A 20,350-nucleotide genomic window follows, 5' to 3' on the forward strand; every position below is an offset into this window, starting at 1 on the left:
AATGGTGCACTGAGAACAACCGAGCTCTCAATGCTAGCAAAACCAAGGAACTCATTATTGACTTTCAGGGGATGTTACTCATGCCCCCCTACACATTAACAGCACAGAGGTGGAACGAGTGGAGAGTATCAAGCTCCTGGGCGTGGTCATCCACAACAAGCTTTCTTGGACTATTCACATGGACGCACTGGTTACAGAGGCCCAACAACATCTCTTCTTCCTCAGGCAGCTGAGGAAATTTGGCATGACGGCGGATACCCTTACTAAGTTTTATAGGTGCGCTATCGAGAGTATTCTGTCTGGATGTATCACTACCTGGTATGGCAACTGTGCCATTCAAGATCGGAGACGGTTACAGAGAGTGGCGAACTCGGCCCAGACAATCACAAAGGCCAACCTCCCATCGATAGAATCCATCTACCAAGCCTGCTGTCAAGGAAAGGCTGCCAGTATTCTCAAAGATCCATCCCACCCTGGCAATGTTTTTCTACAACCTCTACCATCAGCGAGAAGGTACAGAAGCCTGAACACATGCACCAGCTGGTTTCGAAACAGTTTCTACCCTACTGTTGTTAGAATACTGAATGGACTCTCAAACTCTTAACATTCACATATACCTGCGTTTTTGTTTTTGCTGCTGTTCACCTATTATTTACTTATCTATGCTATTTAATTCTGTGATGCCTGTATTGCTTGCAAGTCAAAGCTTTTCACTGTACCTCCGTACATGAGACAATAAATTCAATTCAATTCAATTCAATTCAATTCACCATCTGCAGTCCTCACTATCTCCATATAAGGCTATGGACCAAATGCTTGCAAATGGGATTAGAATAGTTAGGTCATTGCTTTTGATTGGGGCAGACTTGATGGGGTGAAGGAATTTGTTTTGCACTGTAGATCTCTGTGACTTTATTGAATTAATGCCTTTCTGCCAGCCCCTCAGGTTATGTACATGGTGGCAGCTGGGCATTGCTCTCAGCTTTTATTAACAAGGTTTAGTTGCCCAAAAAAGTTGGTGGTGAATTGCCACTTTGAACCACTGCAGTCCATCTTACCCAATGCTATTAGACTAGAAGTTCTAGGAATTTGCTGAACAATAATGAATGAACGGCATAGCAGCTCAGTGGTTAGCACTGCTGCCTCACAGCGTCAGGGACCCGCATTTGACTCCTGCCTCTGGAGACTGTGTCTGTCTGTGTGGAGTTTGCATCTTCTCCCTGTGTCTGCATCGGTTTCCTCCGGATGCTCCAGTTTCCTCCCACAATCCAAAGATTTGCAGGCCAGGTGAATTGGCCATGCGAAGTTGCCCATCAGGTTAGATGCATTAGTCAGGGCTAAATATAGGGTAGGGGAATGGGTCTGCGTGGGTTACTCTTCGGAGGGTTGGTGTGGACTTGTTGGGCTGAAGGGCCTGTTTCCATACTATAGGGAATCTAATCTAATGGCTTGATTTCAAATAAAAGTAGATAAAAGTAAATGCATTTTTGCTCATCTTTTACAGCTCATAATATTTCTAATTGTGTATATTTTTGGGGAGCTATAGCAATTGTATCTTAAGCAAAAAGCAGTAATTTCCTCACAACAGGAACATTATATGGATTTGTCCTCTTCAGTTCCCAGCCCAAAAACAGATCCCAACCACAGCACCATGATCTCTATCATAAGGAGGCAGCTCCTGAATGCACCTCAGTCAGAACAAGGATCAAACTCCATGTCAGAGGCGCCAATCTGAACCATACTGTCTTGCTGTCTAGCCAACAGCCCTCCAAGGACTCCAAATTGTTGTGGCAACATTCTTTTCTCTATCTGTGTGATAAACTGGGTAGTGGAAACTCCACTATTCTTTCCATTACATGACTGACCAGGAATCTCTCCAGTGTTCACTGCCCGCCATTTGCATCTGCTAGAAGGATTTATAAGTTGATACTCAGTCTGTTTAGCTATTTAGTAAATGCATTTACCTTCCTAGGAGGGGAACCTCCTGTTCATCCAGTCCTGTTAGTTGAATAAGCAGCCTGATAATTTCAATACCATGAAAAGGTTGAGAGAGTTGGGATTGAGTTTGTGCTGGGTGTTATCAGCGTACATGTTAAAAATGACACCATTTTGACAAAGTCACTGAGAGGCATCATGTAGATGAAAGGTAAAAGGAAAATATTGTTTGCTGTGTCTCAAAGATATGCAGGGATGATACACAAGGTTTTTAATGTATATACTTACAATACTTTTTTGAAATGTCCACTGAGATAAACCTCCAGCTTACCTTTAGTCTCTCTTGTTCTGTAACATCACCCATAGGTTTGTCCAACAATGCAACATGCAACAGAAGCACACAGTCAAACACCAAACCAGTGAACATTACAGAGGTAACAGAGGAATGGGAAGGGAAGCCACTGCCATTGATTCTTTGGCGAAGAATGAAAATGGAAACAGGTGTTTGTAAGTCCAAAGTGGATGACCGGAGAGGTATTGGAGGAGGAATATGTAGACATATGTATCAAAGGCTGTATGTAAGCAGATCAAGAAAGATGAGGGGTATTCGTTTCCCTTTGCCGCAATCACAAAAGATAACAAGCACAGAAAGTATGAAATTAATTTTGATTTCTAGGGTGGCATGGTAGTTCTATGGTTAGCACAGTTGCCTTATGGCACCAGGGACCTAGGTTCAATCCCATCCTCTGGTGACGGTCTGTCTGGAGTTTGCACATTCTTCCTGTGTCTGTGTGGGTTTCCTCCCACAGTCTAAAGATGTGCAGGATAAGTGGATGGGGATGCTAAATTGCCTGTAGTGTGCAGGGGTATTCAGGCTTGGTGGTTTAGCCAGGGGAAATGTTGAGTTATGGGGGCTGGGGAAGTGGGTCTGGGTGGAATGCTATTCAGAGGTTCGGTATGGGCTAGGTGAGCTGAATGATCTTCTTCCACAATGTTATTTAATGGATATAGTATCCTTCACTGATTCCAGACACTGATATTTAAAGCTGGATTTTTCTTTTGGGGCCATGCTGCTGCCGTTCTGATCAAATGCAAGTGTTGACCATGTGATGCATCGTTAATTGTCACCTCTGAACAATTTTAAAGGATTGACCAGCTATCAGCCAGAGAATGCACTTGCTACCCAGCTGAGCATGGTGTATGTCTCCTAACGTTGAAGATTCTCCTCTAAAGCTGCATAGCTGCATCCCTAAGATGGGAGTTGTTTATTTTTGCATATAGAGGGCACCTCAATGGAGGCACCAAAAACACAGTAACATTTAAATTGAGGGAAGCCACAAAAAGCTTGACGATGATGGTTGAGGGTCAATTCACCCCCCTCCCCCCCCCACTGGACAGCAAGTGGCTGCAGCTGTGGTCCAACAGCCATGCCAGCCCACCTCACACTTTCACTATCCCATAATGAGGCTGCTTTGATAAGCTGGTTACGCTTTGGTTAATGTGTAGAATCTGTTTGTTGACTAGAAAATTAATCTCGTCACCAAGTGGTCATTTTAATCCCTGAACTAGATTAACTGGTTACCAGCAACTTGCAGGTTGGTAGTCACCGCCCACCACGCTTTCTTCAACACAGCTCCTTTCACAGGGACAGTGCTGGCAAAATGCCAAGGGAGCGAGCAGTGGGAAATTCCAAGACCACCTAACCCTGATCCTACTGTCCACAAATCCCAAAAATCCACTCCTTAACGTTAGTATGATACATAATAACGCTGAGTTTTGGAATCATTTTGAAAAGGATTAATTCAGAAACCCCTCATGAATAAATGCCGGGATTACTGTGAAGAAGAGTGAAGCTTAGAACTGGTTCTGGCCGATGTGCAGAAATACTTTTAAAATAACTTTGCAAGACATTTTATTGATCTTACTTTCGTGTTTTAAAAAAAGACATCGATGAATTAAGAGGCTATAACAATGTTTTAAAATCTAAAGGGTTAAATTCGCCATCAAAATGAAAATGCTTATTAAATAAATGCTTTCAACTTCCTTGTTCTATTCAAATGAGCTAAGAGAGCAGAGCTATATAAATGGACTGAAGAAATGGTATGCACTGGTGAGTATAATTCACTAGGATGAGTGTAGTGCCTTCTCACATTCAAAACTAATACAATGGAAAAGCTTGTATTAGTCGTCCTCTGGGGTCTGTCCCTGTGCAAAGGTAAGTAACGTCACATATTATATTTGATTTTGAAATAGAATAGCTGATGTCTTTTTAGATTTATGCAAACTGTTATATGTAATAAAATCGTATTATCATACATTGGTTTTCTTCAAGGTGAGTCTTTGTAATGGGGCCTTACACAATCACTTATTTGAATTCTACAAAATTTAATATGAATGGTTCTTTGAACATGTAAAATCTCAAATGGCTATCACTGTGCTGGTAGATGGGACTGAAAGCAATACCAATTCCATCAGTCAAAAGAAAATAACAAGTTCTTCTCTTTGACTGCATGAGAGAAATTGTTGTTTCCAGCAGTAATATACATTTAATCTATAAAGATCATTTAAAAATTCTTCTTTTTGTGGGCAGTGGGCATTACAAGAGCAGCCTCTGTTGCCCATCCCCACTTTCCCTTGAACTGAACTGAATAGTTTGTTATGCTCCTTCAGGTGGCATTTAGGGGTCTGGGATATGTAAGCCAGACTGAGTGAGGAGAGCAGATCTCCCTCCCTGAATGATAGTCGTGAACTGGATGGATTTTATTTAAGACCAATCAATAATAGGCTGCATGATTACCATAACTGAGTTGAGTTTTATAATTCTAGGGTTATAAATTGAATTCACATCCCACTAGCTGCTGCCATGTAGTTTGAAAGCATGTTCATTAGCTTGGGGCGCCTCGATTACTAGTCCGGTGATATTATCATTATGCCACCATCTCCTGTAATATCAATACCTGTTCAATTTTAAGTACTCTTAAATTGTATTTACTATTTCCTTGGCTAAAAAAAAAATCCTTCAATATAACATATTTCATATCTGAGATAAAGTTGAATGAGAAATTAAAATGTGTAGAATTGAATTCCTACCTCAGTATGTCAGTACCATCATCCATAGACATTGACAATGCAGCCAGAGACCATTCATCTATTGTGACTGTGCTGATATTTTATTACATAATCCCAGGACTAATTTTATTGCTTGATGTTCTTCTGACTCTCTTGTAGCTTTCTCTTTAAAATAGTTATTGTTTAAAGTATGGAATGGTATTTGCTTCAACCACTCCCTGTGATGAAACATTCCAGGTTTACTGAAATTTCTTCTAATCTCTCTCCCATTCTCTATGATCTAAGTGACTATCAAAAAATAGGGTTTGAAAATTAAAGCTTGCCTGTTAACTATTTCCGATAAATTTGTTCAAAGATGACGTTTTTATTTTTATTAAAGAGTGGCTAGAAGCATTTAGTCAAGTTTTCTTACTGGCATTAGACTAAAAATAGCTTCCTTTTTTTAGGTTCATATGTAGTTTCTATACAAAAATAGGGCTCTTGCATTGTATCAATCAGACTATTAGCTCAATCTGAAGGGCTCATGTTTTTGGTGCTGTTATTGGAAGATAAAAATAGATTTGTCACTGTCCACTGTTGGCTTCCTTTGATAAAGTTACATCTTCTCTGAAGATACAGCACGGTGACTCAATAGTTAGGACTGCTACCTCACAGCACCAGGGACCTAGGTTCAATTCCAGCCTCTGATGACTGTATGTGTGGAGTTTCCTCCGGGTGCTCCAATTTCCTCCCACAGTCCAAAGATGTGCACGCTAGTGGATTAGCCATGGGAAATGCAGTGTTACAGGGAAAGGGTGGGTCTGGGTGGAACGCTGTTCAGAAGATCACTGAGGACTCAATGGGCTGAATGGCCTGCTTCCACATCATAAGGATTCTATGATTCATTTCTACAGTTCATTAGATACACTGATACAAGTCCAGCATTTTAGAAAAGCCACCCCAATGTTGGACTGAAATTTTGACTTAACAAATTTTTGCTGTAATACCAATCATTGTTTACACTGGTACAGGAGAATTCATTTGCAGCAACAATTACCTTTCAAAATGACTGTCAATCCTAATTCCTTTAGAATAAAAGTTTGTGTACAAGGCAGCCAGGAACATCTTGTTGAGCCTGATTGATAACCTATTTCGAATTACTGCCTTACTCCTAACAGCCTAGGACCTGAGGCAATTGGTCCCTTTATCTCCATTCACACATACTTTTGATTTGTGGACTGATAACCGAATAAAGCTATGCAGGTCTGGCATTTATAAATAAATATCTGATCATTGCCTAAATACGTTTATGCAATACTAAGAATAACAATCCCTTTAGACTACATTTGCTTTCAATTTTCTCATCTTCTCCAAAACTGTTGTGGTATTGAAATGGTCCAAGAGCTTTTCAGAAACACCTTCTGGTTTCAACAGTAGTTTGCATTTATGGAGTGCCTTTCATGCAGTAAAAGAGGGCAAAAGCATTTCACATGAATGTTATCAATCGGAATTTGACACTGGGCCATGGAAGGAGGAACTAAGATAAGTGGTCAAAAATTTGGCAAACAAGGTAAACTTTAAGGAGTGACCCAAAGGAGGACAAAGAAGTGGGGAGGGTCCAGGGAGCAGTTTAGAATCTGAGGACGGAGGGATCTGAAGGCACAACCATCATTGATGAATGAATGAAAACATGATCAGCAAGAAGCCAGAATTGGAGCACTACAGCATTGCTCGAGAGTTGTCATGATGGACACAGTTTCAGAGATAGAACACTGACAATCTCTCTAATTGTTTATTGAAGTAAACCTTTCTTTAAAAAAAAGTGCACATCCTGTAGAAAGTGTCTATTAACCTGTCTGTAACTCTCTCAGGAACATATGCAAGCTATCCAGACTGGTCAAATGCTCAAAGCCGAATTCTCTTTAATACAGTCCTCTGAAATGCTTTTGGGATGTGTTACTATTTTAAAGACTCTATATAAATGTTCTTGATACAAGTTACATAAGAACAGTTCTCTGAAAATTCTTGGAGCATCTCAAGTTTACAATATTTTCACAGACAATGAGATGAAAACAATTGTGCTCTAAAGACATTGCTGCTATTGGTAATACATAAAGGTGCTGAGACAGTGATGATCACTTATGTAATTCTGAACACAAGATCATCTAGCTTTGTAAGGTTATCATAACATAAGAATTATTTACTCCATGTTTCCAATAAACATAAATTATTCAATTTTGAAACCTGGATATATTAGAACCATATTTTGAAATCATTTTTTGGACCAGATTAAACAACATGAATAATCATGTGATCATTAATCAGTGTAACACAAAACAAAAAGGAGCAAGGATCAAGATTGTGTAATTTACTCTAGTGTGGGATGTTATTATTTACTTTGCTGAGGGACAGATTTATATGAATTAATCGAGCAAGCTGCAAAATATTTATTCACTCCTTATTCCCAACTCCCTTCCTAGTTATGTTCCAAACTCATCACAGGAGCATTTGTTAAAGTTTTAAGATTAATATGATTAATGAAGACTGGTAACCCAAGGATTGTTTCCAAGAATTGTTCCAATGAATTTATGTTATAATGTAGAAAGGGATAATACCCCAATGTTACATGGTGAGGTTCACGTTTAACTATTGGCTTTGCAGATTCCCAAACTGTGCAACTGGAATATCCAGGAGCACTAGAACCTTTGGGATTGAATACATAATTCCCTGAAAATTGCCAGGCAAGTTGAAACAGTTAGTAAGAAGGCTGACAGGATCCTTGAGTTTATAAATAGATGCACGGAATAAAAAGCAAGGAAGTGATGCTACATTTCTACAAATTATTGATCAGACGTATATGGAGTGTTATGTTCAGTTCTGGCACCTTGTTCAAGGAAGGATGTTAAAGCCCTGGAGAGAGTTCAAGCAGATTTACTAGAATGACCCCAGCAATGAAGAATTTTAGGTACCAGCTTTTTAGAGAAATCTGGCTTTTTTTCCTCTGCCTGTCTAGGTGGAGCTGCAGCTGCAAATTGGCATTGAGAGGGCTTTCATCAATGCCACCCCACAACCCCCTTTCTGTCCCCATTAGTGGCACTTGGGTGCAAAAGTGTTTGCTAAATAGGAACTTTAAAAAAACTCAGAAAAGGACTGCCTGGATTTTGAAGCACCCTTTCACCTATCTGCACTGGCATCCTGCTCCCAATTTCAAGCTGGAAGAGTACTGATTGGTTGAGCCAGGAAGGCTCAGACTGGATGACTGCTTCCCACATCTGCCGGCCTCTAATGCCTATTTGAAGGTAGTAGTGAGTTTCAGAAGACCACAGACAGGAACTTGTGTGACATTTCAGTCTGAAGGTCTTTTGTCAGAACTGAGTTGTAGAGTCATAAAGTTATACAGCATGGAACCAGATGCTTCAGTTCAACCCGTCCATGCCGACCGGATATCCGAAACTGTTCCAGTTCCATTTGCCAACATTTGGCCCATGTCCCTCAAAGTCCTTCCTATTCACGTACCCATCCAGATGCCTTTTAAATGTGATTGTACCAAGCTCCTACACCTCCCCAGGCAGCTTGTTCCATACAGGTACCAGTTTCTGTGTGAAATAGTTACCCTTCAAGTCCTTTTAAATATCGCCTTAAAGCTATGCTGTCTAGTTTTGGACTCCTCTATCCTGGGCTAATGGCCTTGGCTATTCACCCAATTCATGTCTCTCCTGATTCTATAAACTTCTATAAAGTCACCCCTCAGCCTCCAACACGCCAGAGGGAAACAAAAGCCCCAGCCTATTCAGCTTCTACCGATAGGTCAAAGCCTCCAATCATGGCGACATCCTTGTAAATCTTTCCTGAGCCTGTTCAAGTTTAGCAACATCTTCCCTCTAACAGGAAGACCAGAATGGAATGAATTAATCCAATAGTGGCTTAAACTATGTACAACCACAACATGATGACCTAACTTGTATACCCAATGCACTGACCAATGAAGGCAAGCATGCAAAATGCCTTCTGCACTACCCTACAACTCCAATTACAAGGAACTATGCTCCTGAACCTCAGACCTTTTTGTTAGATAGCACTCCCCAGAGCCCTACTACTAACCGTGTAACAGATAAAAGGTTAGCAAACTGAAACATTGGGCTCGATTTTATTCTTTTTGGTAAATGAATGACAGTTTCTATTCAGTACATATAGACTTGGCCACAAACCTTTTATGGGGTTAAAGTGTCACTGTATTTCGTGAACTTTCACAGCACAGGGTCTTCTACTTGGAATCTGGAACTTGTATGAACAGAGTTAGATTGAATGATCTTTAATGAACACACAGATTGGAATTTGGCAAGTGCCAGATAGAAATCAAATGTTAAATTATGTACGGAGTATGACAGAAAGAGTGGGAAAGAAAAATAAGACTAACACAGATATAAGAGCAGACAAGAAGAAAAGTTTAAAAATGCTAATTTTCCAATGAAAATCAAAAGCTGAAGCATACTTGTAAAAATTAATGTTTGGTTGCAGAAAGGTTGTTTGCCATGAATTAAAGATGGCATTTTCTCCTATTTGATACTATGGATGGGGGTCAGCCTGTTTATTGGCCACACACATGCCAACTCCCACTATAGAGAGAACTCACTCGATGGCACTCCCATCAGGCCTCAAAAATGGCGGCCTAGGTTGCTAGAAGCTGCAGGCCAATCAGAGGCCAGCAGGTTCTGTGCCATAAATACCACTAATTGAAGCCTGCTCCTTGGGCAATCCAGCAGTGATGTTTGGGCGTTGCAGGAGGTGGGGACTGTGTCGGAGGCAATAGCAAAGGGTGACTTTTAGAGTTCATCCTCTTGCACTTCATCTGTACCTTTTGATTGCCTCCAGACTGGGCAGACCCACAATCTGCCCCACCTTCATAAGCAGGTTGCTCTCATTTCCAGTTTACCATTTTTCTCACGCACTGGGAAGGCATGGCATTAATCGACACGTTGAGGTCTTTAAATGGCCATTTATTTGGTGTCAGATTGAGAAAGTTGAGCATGGACTTTATCATCTGGAACTTAATTAGTGAGGTAGCTATAAAGGGGCAAACGTTTCTCCAGGGCTAACATGCCCAATTATTTCCCTTTGTCACCATCTCTGGAGAAAGAGCATTTTTATTCTGAGAATTTTTACATTGTTACACTGGAAAGGACAAGCCAAACCATTTTCAGGCTTGTTCAGTAATCAGCTAAAAATCACGTTGGGTTTTATGGAGTGAAGTTGTTAATAAATATATATACATACACATATATTTAGATTGCTTCAGGCTATTGCCGTTAAGGTGTCTCACTGGACTGCTGGGACTGTTGAGCAATTGGTTTTGTCAGCAATGCTAATTCTTTTGCTAACTTTCATAATGAGACCTGTATTATATTTTGCAAAATGCATCACAAAATTGTTCCAAACGATACACTTGTAGAAATGGCATTACCTCATAATTTTCAAACCATGGTTCTGAATAATAATGGAAGAGGGCAGCAAGGGTCTGAGAATACTATCCCATGATAAATAACACACATGTATATTCATTCTATTCCCTGTTTAGGTAGTGTTGTATTTGCCATTGCTTCATGCCGTTTTTTTTGTTTTAGCCTGGGCAAATGTCCTTTGCTAGAAACCCAGGTGTGATTTCCCACTGGTAAGGTCAGTGCTAATGCTGGTGTGAATTTCAAGATGACTGGAATACAGGAAATCTGGACCCAGTTTTGTCCTTCGTTTCAGACAAGATTAGATTGTATTTAGGGATGGAATAGACTACCAGAGTGACTAAGCCTTATATGTTGCTCATCTTGTGTTTCCATGGCTCCTCTCCTGAAGTAACAACGGCAAGTGATAAAACACAATGGAAAGTACCCATGTTACTTGTACATCTAAAGCAAATGTAATAGAAATATTTTCTTTTGAACCAGGTTTGGATATCTTATCTGAGAAACATGTCCCCATATCTTTGGAGGAAACAATACTAGGCCGAAACCGTGGTAAGTGTGCATTTATGTTCTTATAGAGAAATACGAAATTTTAAAATTATTATTTACAAAGCATGTACCGGGAAGGTGATGCTGATGTTGAGAACAATAATAGGTTTTCTACTCTGGTATGTCAGGTATCAAACATATCTAAATTTATTAGAGTAGCAGCAATTATGGTCAAATTACTGAAATGTCAGGGAAAGTCTCCTAGTGCACCACAAACTTTAAATTTTCTTTCAAGCTATATTTAGAAGCATAGAAAGGAGACTGGTTAGTTCGTTCAGCATCTATTAATCCAAAATGCCACTGGTCTTTTTTTTAATAACTTTCTTATTCTCACTTTTATTGAGCATGAAAGAGACACCATTAAAAAACAAACAGAATAGTCACTTCTCAAGTCTGTCCAGCTTCCTAATTTCACTCCTGAATGGACTAGCTCCAATTTTTAAGACTGCTCCTCCATTTTCTGGATTATTTCATTAGACAAATGAGTTCTCTTTAATATTTCTCAATTGAGTCCTTCCATTGTTTTAAATGCATCAATCTGATCATTGATTACTACTTAAATCCTAGGTTTCTCTGTTCATCTGCACTTTTGTGTGACACTACAAAATATATTATCTCATCCCAATATATATCAGCCACTCATTTTGGCCAATTGTCTGGGAGACATATTTATCTTAAATGATGGGACAATGGACAGTATGGGGTCAGATACTTGTTATACTTTATGTCTAACATTTGAGTTACTTTACAGTCTGAAACAATGCAGCCTGTTTTGCATCACAACCTGAGACAAATTTCGCCCCTTCTGTTTTCCCAGTGTCTTTTACCCATTGATTATTAAATTTGGCTATTGAACCATGGAGGTTATGGACAATTGTTTGGAGTTGTCTCCTAATCTATGTTGTGCCTGTTAACCAAACAATATAATATCTTTTCTTACCGATGAACTCATTCCTATTGTGGAGAGTTGGGATACTGGGATTCCTCAATGAGAAAATAACAGATCAAGAATAATATCTGAATTTGAGTGCACCATGATTAGGTTACTGTTACCCACTGTCAGGCCACTTCCTTCCATCTTTATCTGATGGGATCTCAACTGTTTTTCCAGGCTTTTGCAGCACATGGGGAAATGGCGCATTCAGGACGTTTGATGACAAGTTTTATCATTTTACATCGACCTGCAACTACATTCTGAGTCGCCACTGCGCAAGTGGTGCAGAGGATTTCAACATCCAGATCCGTCGAGGGTCAGATGGTAAACTGGAACACGTATTCATCAAGATAGAAGGGGTCAAAATTCTTTTGGTGAATGGGACAATTTCAGTTCAAGATGCAGTGTAAGTTTTTTTTCTGTGCCGGCCCTTAACTTACTTATTGTAAACAAATCATATTGTATATCTTGTGCTCAAAATCATAAATTTTTGTTCCCTAGTACTATTGGCCATAGGAACAGAGTTTCTTTGTCTAAAGCTGTCAAAGCCTTGGCATTTTCCCTAAAATGTTATGCCCAGAATTTAACACAATTCTGCAGTCAAAGCATATTTAGTACTTTACGAAGGATTTCACATACCAGTAAAGTTAAGGATCTAATGTGCTTTTTTTTTAAATTGCCTGCTCAATATACCCTGCTGCCATTAAAGATTTGTGCACATGTACCCCAAGATCTTAATGTTCCAGCACACTTGTACTACTCAGTATTTTTCAGCTCCTCTTTCTCCCTCTTCCTGCCAAATATATCACAAGCATTTTTCTATGTTAAATTTCAGCTGCTGTGTGTATACTTATTTTTACCAGTCTTTTTGTATCCTCCTGATTTTTTACCATTATCCCTAGCTTGACTTGAGAATAAGTCATCTTATTGAACTACTGCAGTCTAGCTGTTGAAGGTGCATTCAGAGAGCTGTTAGAGAAGAAATTGCAGGATTTTGTTTCAGCGACAGTGAAGGAAGGTGAATACAGTTCAATATCAGGAGAGCATGGTGCTTGCAGGGTGTTCTGCATTTATCGACCTTATCCTTCAAGGGGCTATAGGGTGTGGGTTTTGAAATTGCCGCCAAAGGAGCATTGATGAGTTATTGGTGTGCACCTTTGGCAAAACCACAGGGAGCCACTTATTACAGAATTCTCAGCCTCTGAATTTTTATAGCCTTTGTGCAGGCAGTTCTCATTTAACGTCATGGTTCCATTAATCAAAATCACAGTTTTAATTGCAACAACTTTATGTGATTCATGGGTTACCAGAGGAATTAATATTAAAACCTGAATTAGTTTCCTTTTGAAAATTTCCTTGCCCAGAAAACCAACAAATAAATTGAAATATTTTACTGGACATGTGCAGCACTGTGCATTCCTCACTGAAATAGCTTGCAAACTAAAATAAATCACTGAATATAACAGAAATATTGCACAATTGCACAATTGTTGCTACCAGTTCTGCATCTATTTTAATGATAATTTAACTGAAGTGTTCATCATAGTGTCATGGTGCACATTATTTCACTCGATGAACAAGGCCGACAGTTATGCACAAAATACTGCATCTTGTGGAATATTCCCTATATCACAAGTCACTGAATTTTGAAGTATTGAAGAGTATCTTGGTATAATTATTACTTGTAATACAGCTTCTTCATAACAAACTGCCACTACAAACAGAACTTCTGCTTCTGACTAATGTTGAAAGAGGTTTGCATGGGTACAAACAATAAATTCTACTCCACTCATTTCTCTTTGGCTTTTCAGTTGTGTGATGCAAATATTACATGTCCATGTATCAGCCTAATCCTGGATGTAGTTCAGGTCTTGCTGTAAATTGACATGGACTGGGTCAGTACCTGAGGATTCATAAATGGTGCTGAACATTGTGCATTCGTCAACAACGTCTCCACTTTTGATGTTATGTTGAAGGGAAGGTCATTGATGAAGCAGCTGAAGATGGTTATATTTTGGACACCACTCTGAGGAACTTCTGAAGTTATCTTCTGAGGACAGGATAATTAGCCTCCAAAACCACTACCATCTTTCTGTTGGTATGAGTCCAACTAGTGGAGAGTATTCCCCTGAATTGTGCTTAATTCAATTTTTATGGACTCCTTGACACTTGATCAAATACTGCCTTGATGTTGAGAGCAGTCATTGCTCCCTCAGCTCTAGATACTCTTTATCCCATGTTTAAACCAACGCTGAAATGAGATCAGGAAAAACCTAAACTAAGTATCAGTGAGCGGGTTGTTCCTGTATACATTTCTCTTCATAGTCCTGTCGACTATGCTTTCCATCACTTTGCTGATTGAGAGCAGATTAATACGATGTTCATGCAAAGGATTGGTAGTGCTTTGAGCGTATGTAATGAGCCAACATCTTGCTCCAAGTTACGTATATACAAACTAATTTGAAAATGATCTTAGTCTGCTAAAGTTGAATCTTGAGGTGTTCATTCCTTGTATGAGTTGAGAGTTTAATGACTTCTCCGTTTAGCTTGGAATAACAGCTTCATTCATAAGTAACTTCAATTTACAGGGTACGTCTACCATATCATGACAAGGTAATTGGCATCTATAAAGTTGGAATTTACACACAACTTGCAAACAGAAAGCGCACTATATCTGTGAACTGGAATAATGAAGATGCATTATGGGTGAGTCAGCTTTATCCAATAGTTTCATTCATTTTTACTTTTATTTTTTGATCCAGATACGTTTGTAATTCTGATATTCTTCCGAGGAGAATAATTTGTATTCTTTGGAAAAACATTTAAATCTGTGAATGTGTTCATGTATGTCTGTTTCTCAGTGATTTCTTTGTTATTGGTCAATAATTGTTCCCTGAAATAACAATGACCTTGAATGAATATTTAGAAGTCAGGCAAAGGAAAATTTCTAAAATTGCCAACAATAGTCTACATAAGTCAGTAGTAGATTAGATTTAAATAGTCTTCCTCATATATATTCATGTAGGGATTAATACATCTGTGATTTGATAAATGGTTTGGATGATGATCTAATGACAAGAGCAAAGATTTAACTCTGTTCCACTGTCATTCAAATTTTTGTTGCCTGGTTACATTCTGGTAGCTTGTTGTGGATTTATAAAGGCTATGTATCAGTTAGTATTTAGCCAAGTTGAACGTCTGGAGTAGGTAGAAGCAACATGTTTCAAAACAATGATATTCGATCAGATGATTTTTTTTGGTAGAAATGTTCCTTAGCTTGAGCAATTCCTTGGATCTGGAGAGTAGGAAACCCTTTAATTGTGTGTGCTGAGGATCAGTATCAAGTACTCCAAAACACAAAGAAACTGAGTCTAAATTTCCTGCTGCTCAACTGAAATTTCAGTGCTCTGTCAGCATGATGTTGTCAATTGTCAGTCACTTGATGACATTTACTGTTAGATTCATTCTCAGATGGCAGCATTGTTTAATTCCCAATTGCCCTTGCCAGGCCATTTCAGGGGACAGTTATGAGTCAAACACAATTCTATGGGTCTGAAGTCCCATTCAGGCCAGACCTAAGATTTCCTCTCCTGAACAAGTTTGGTGTACCACATGTGATTCTTTGACAATTCAATAATGTCAATTCATGATGATCACTAATGAAATTAGGATTTTATGACAGAATTATTAACTAATTGAATTTAAATGCTCGCAGCTGCTGTACTGGGAATTGAACTTACGCTGTTTGAGTCTTAGTACTGGCCTCTGGATTGATTGTTCTGTAACATTGCCACTACATGATCATCTCTGGGGATTGTTGGTTTAATAGATATAAGTATGACAGAGATAGAAACCCATAATCCATATTCTTTGTATAAGTTGAAACTGTCAAGCAATAGTTTTTCAAATACATGCCTAATACTTTGCAATTACTTTTTATTGTAGACAACTATCGATGATAAATATCAAGGACAATTGTGTGGCCTTTGTGGGAACTTTGACAAAAACAGCAGCAGCAATTATGGTAAAACAAATACAAAGTTGTTTTCCTTGTTAGGTTCGGATTGTTTTAGTTGCTCAGTGTTGTTACCAGACAATTGCTGACATGGGGATTCTTATTCCCGGTCAATATCATGCAATGAGTTCAATTTTTATACATTTTTTTTACAGATTCAAGTTTTTTAAATGCAAACAAATTGGATGTTTTGGGCCACACGTGTCATAGCAACCCCAGTTCAAGCCAATCATGTGAAGAGAGTTCTGTAAGTTTACAATCAGACATATCTTTTAGAAGTAATGATAGCTAAACCTTTAATCTGATGGTCACATCTTTAGCTGTAGAGATTAAACCATCAGGTGGGTTAACCACAGATACATGTTTATTCCTTATTAAAGGTGGGGCAAAGTAATAACGTTACACTTACACACACAGATTACGGATGAGGGGTGCGTCCCAGCAAAACATAAAAGTTTGAATTTGGACAAATCAGTCTTTGTAGGTCATTCACAAGGAGTAGATTGTTGAACGTTGTGGCCGTTTAAGTGGATGTCACTGGTAGCATTGAGATTGGTAGTTTGATAATAGATTTTGAGATTCTTTGCTTTGCAGGTTATTTGAAATTCTTGTGTCCTGGTTTCTTTCAATAAGTACCTGGCTGACAGACACTTACAGTGAGTGGGAGCCTGTTCCCTTTCTTTAACCTGCAGTAAACTGACGTTGTAATGGTTGGTTTCAAAACTGTGACCTTTACAGTGCATCAGTCCACGTTTTCAAACATTAGATCATTGACAAACAGAGTAGGATTGAACTGGTGTTTAACGCCTGTTCCTGTGAATTCTTTAAAGAGGAACATAGGAACAAGTCTTTTGCCCAAAACATTGTCTTTTCTTTAAACCGTGTTCACTATTTTGGTTCTAATTGTTTATGGGTGTCTGGGTACGGGTTTATGATCAACTTTTCAAGTGAGTGCAGGGACAGTATTCTCTAGACTAGCTCAAAAAATTTCTGCAGAATACAAAAAGATTTCATTGTCCTTATATTGTTTCATTCATGTAGGCATCTCATTAAATTCATCAAGTCCAAATTCTTCATGTACAAATGCATAAGAAGCAAACCGAAGTTAATATCTTTGTGACACAGATAGAAACTGCTAATTTCACCCTTGTTTGGCTTTACCCTGGTATCTGGCTCTTTACCTATTTATTCCCTTTATCTCCTAATACCTGATGACTCTCAAAGCCTCTCTGCAGAGTTCTGCTGACACTGGCACTTATGGTGCCCAAGGAAGTCTTCATCTGGAAAGTTTGCTAAAGGTGAACATAGAGATCAATATTTAACCCTCACATTCCAACAAAGTCTTACAAACACACATCTGATTACAGTTCAGTTTGTAGGGTATATTCCCCTTTTATCTCAATGCCTTTGAAGCTTCCTTGACATTTCATCAGGTTTGATGTTGCAGGCTCTTTTTTGCCAGACAGTTAATTAAGTTAACCCACAGCGAGTTTGGCTGTATCTGTACTTTTTAAAACAAAAGCTCATGTTGGAAATAAAGTGTGATATGTCCATAGGTTATTACCTATTATGACATGTATCACTGTCCCAGCTTGCCCACTTTTTGCCTGTGTTTGGCAACTGGTAATTTCACTATGTTAATGAGAGACAGATTTAAAGCTGAGCCACGGTTATCAGGGAAGAACTACTTTGTTGATTGTGGGATTGGCGGCCAAGCATGGCCCTCTAACGAAATGAAGGTGAAACCCACCATTATGAGGGTATCATGGATGGGATTGTGCATTTCTGTTGGAGCTCTGTTTGCATGAAATTCTTAATCCTCACCTTCCTGCTTCAAAAAGGCTTTGAATCCATCCATTCTCATGGTTCAGCTCTCCTTGCTATACGGAGTTGTTCAGGGTGCTGGACATTACTATCATTCTGGAGTCAATGGCTGGTGCATATTGGACCTCCAGATCTGTCTAAAGCTCAGATATTGGCGTCTTCAGTATGCTAACTGCTGGTTGAATGAAACATCTCATTGTTATATGGCTGGGAATCTAGTTATTTTAAACTTCATTGTTTGGTCCCTTCATAGATATCATCAGCCATATTTGAAGCAGCAATGCTTATAGGTAGCTGATCTATTTATTTCAAGTTGCGAGATGTTCAGTGAGGGTTGGCTGGAACATAATTTTATCATGGAAACTCCCTCGTAATTTTGCACACAGATACATAATTGTGTTTGCAGACCAGGTGAAAAAGAATCCCTGACAAACGTTCCTGGGTGATCTGCGGGTGATTTGATTGCCCCTTGAGTGCAGTCAATTACATCATTGCGCTTCAGAGAGGTCAATCAAAGATAGAAAGCTGTCTCTCTCAAGACAATTTCTCTCTCAGATCTGAATATGCTGCATCCCAAATTAAAGTTAATGTAATGTCCTTCTCCATTCAACCTGTTCAGAAATATCATTACATATCTCTGACACAGGTAGGACTTGAACCTAGGCTCCCTGGTCCAGACGTAGGGCTTATGCCCGAAACGTCGATTCTCCTGTTCCCTGGATGCTGCCTGACCTGCTGCGCTTTTCCAGCAACACATTTCCAGCTCCGATCTCCAGCATCTGCAGACCTCACTTTCTCCTACTTTTCGAATCAACCTGTTCAGAGATATTGTTATATATCTCAAGAGCAGGTACGCCTTGAACTGGGCCTTTCAGTCCAGAGGTAGATTCACTACCACTCCACTACAAGGCGGCCCAAAATGTGCCTTTAATTTCGATATTTTTAACCCTTTTCACTTGCTTCTTGCAATCTGCTTTCTCTTGGAAGACAAAATTGAACTTCTATCCATTTTTGTGCATGCAACATTAACATTAAATGGGTCAATATCTAAAAAGGAAACAAAGGGACCTTATCGTGAACTTGCCTGTGATCGTGAATTAATTTTATAGGAAAAGTAAAGAATGTATAAACTATGATAATTGCTCTTTAGAACCCACTGCCCACTTGCAATATTTGAGAATTCAGATTCATTTGGGTCATAGTAATCCAAAACTGTCAAGAAGTATTTCTCGTTGCTAAATTCCCAGACAAGTAATGCTGGATTTTTTAGAATCAATTGTGTAAAGCTATGTCAGCGTTTTGGTCCTTAAAGGATGATTGATAGGTTGATTTACTTTCTGGTTATTGTTGTGAACATGGCTGGGGAATGACTCATTTCAGCAGATTTTCAGAAGTACAGTTGGATCAGTGTTTTGATTACAGCACCGAACCCTCGAAAAGGACTCTTTCTCTAAAAGCTTTCAGCCCCTCAGCAGGCTACACTGAAATGAGCTCCTAATGTTATCTGAGCCAAGACATAAACATGAAGCTGAGGTCCGGTAAATCTGACTTGAGGCTTGGCTGCATAGTTAGCTTAAACTCTGTGAGCTCTATGAAAAAAGGTGTCCCATTGTCCTTTTCATGACCATCAAAAAAATACCCAGGCACAGTGTCTTCTGAGAACTCTAAATGAACCAATTATTTTGACAGGGGTCCTGAAAAAAATGAATAATGAAGCATCTTCATGTCATTATCTTAATCTACACCTGACACCCCTGCCCTGTGACCTGACACAATCTCCTCTCCTAGATCTGGCTCCTGAATCCTCCTCTTCCACCTGGGTAGTGGACCCAATCTTCACCCCATTCTCCACCATCACCTGAACCTCCATGGGACTCAACCCCACCCAAACCCTGAAGAGATATGTGCACATCTTCTTTGAAAGTATGTGGCAACTAATTTCTCTTGTTATGAATGTTTATTTTCAGGACTGTCATGCAATTTCATTCCTCTTCTTATGGTGCTTTGACATCAACGTGCTTGGGCAATACTGGGAGCATTGTCAGGCAGATGTTTGCAGCTGTAAAGGACCAGGGTGTCAATGCGCAACTTTTGCGGAAATTGCACGGCATTGTAATAAAGCTAACATTGCGAATTGGGAAAACTGGAGGACACAGACGCAGTGTAGTAAGTAGTTTCTGTCCAATGTAAATAAAAGATCAAACCTGATCTAATGAGTTAGTGTTGCGATAATAACATTTCAATAGTCAAATTAATAAAACTTAAACATTTTATCTTCAGCATTGCCCACCTGTCCAGGGAATCAAATATACAAGGAGTGTGGCCCTTCCTATCTTCCAACATGTACTGATCCTAATCCCCAACAACAGTCCAATGTGTGTGTGAATACTTGTATCTGTCCAGAAGGTAACTACATGCTAAAGATATTGATGGTCCTGTTGAATTGCCTGTATTATTCAATTATTTAACTACTGCTCAATTCTTGTGACATTGTGTATTAACTGAAGAAATCTGAATTTATTCTGATTGAAAAAGAAATGCGAAAGGGCAAAACAATAGCAGAAGCAACTGATGATGGAGATGGAGAAA

At 39.2% G+C, this 20,350-nt stretch overlaps 2 protein-coding genes across 3 annotated transcripts in view; one reads left to right on the forward strand and one right to left on the reverse strand.

Annotated features, from left to right (window-relative positions):
• Positions 1-5,044, reverse strand: part of LOC122561661 (laminin subunit beta-4) — a 180,842-nt gene extending 175,798 nt beyond the window's left edge. The window contains exon 1 of one of the 2 annotated variants that reach the window (XM_087999570.1): positions 5,026-5,044. The gene's annotated coding sequence lies outside the window, so the exon portion shown is untranslated. The remainder of the gene's footprint in view (positions 1-5,025) is intronic. The other variant, XM_087999569.1, reaches the window with a different exon arrangement.
• Positions 4,064-20,350, forward strand: part of LOC122561453 (mucin-5AC-like) — a 185,467-nt gene continuing 169,180 nt past the window's right edge. The window contains 8 exon segments of the mRNA XM_087999568.1: positions 4,064-4,150; positions 10,923-10,991; positions 12,100-12,328; positions 14,511-14,628; positions 15,868-15,946; positions 16,093-16,184; positions 19,729-19,927; positions 20,042-20,167. Of these exon segments, the coding sequence (XP_087855694.1) occupies positions 4,102-4,150; positions 10,923-10,991; positions 12,100-12,328; positions 14,511-14,628; positions 15,868-15,946; positions 16,093-16,184; positions 19,729-19,927; positions 20,042-20,167 (961 nt within the window). The 5' untranslated portion in view covers positions 4,064-4,101.

This window comes from Chiloscyllium plagiosum, unplaced genomic scaffold, assembly GCF_037043375.1.
Source record: "Chiloscyllium plagiosum isolate Xiang-an unplaced genomic scaffold, Cpla_swu_hap1 HiC_scaffold_23, whole genome shotgun sequence".
In the NCBI taxonomy this organism is placed as follows: domain Eukaryota; kingdom Metazoa; phylum Chordata; class Chondrichthyes; order Orectolobiformes; family Hemiscylliidae; genus Chiloscyllium; species Chiloscyllium plagiosum.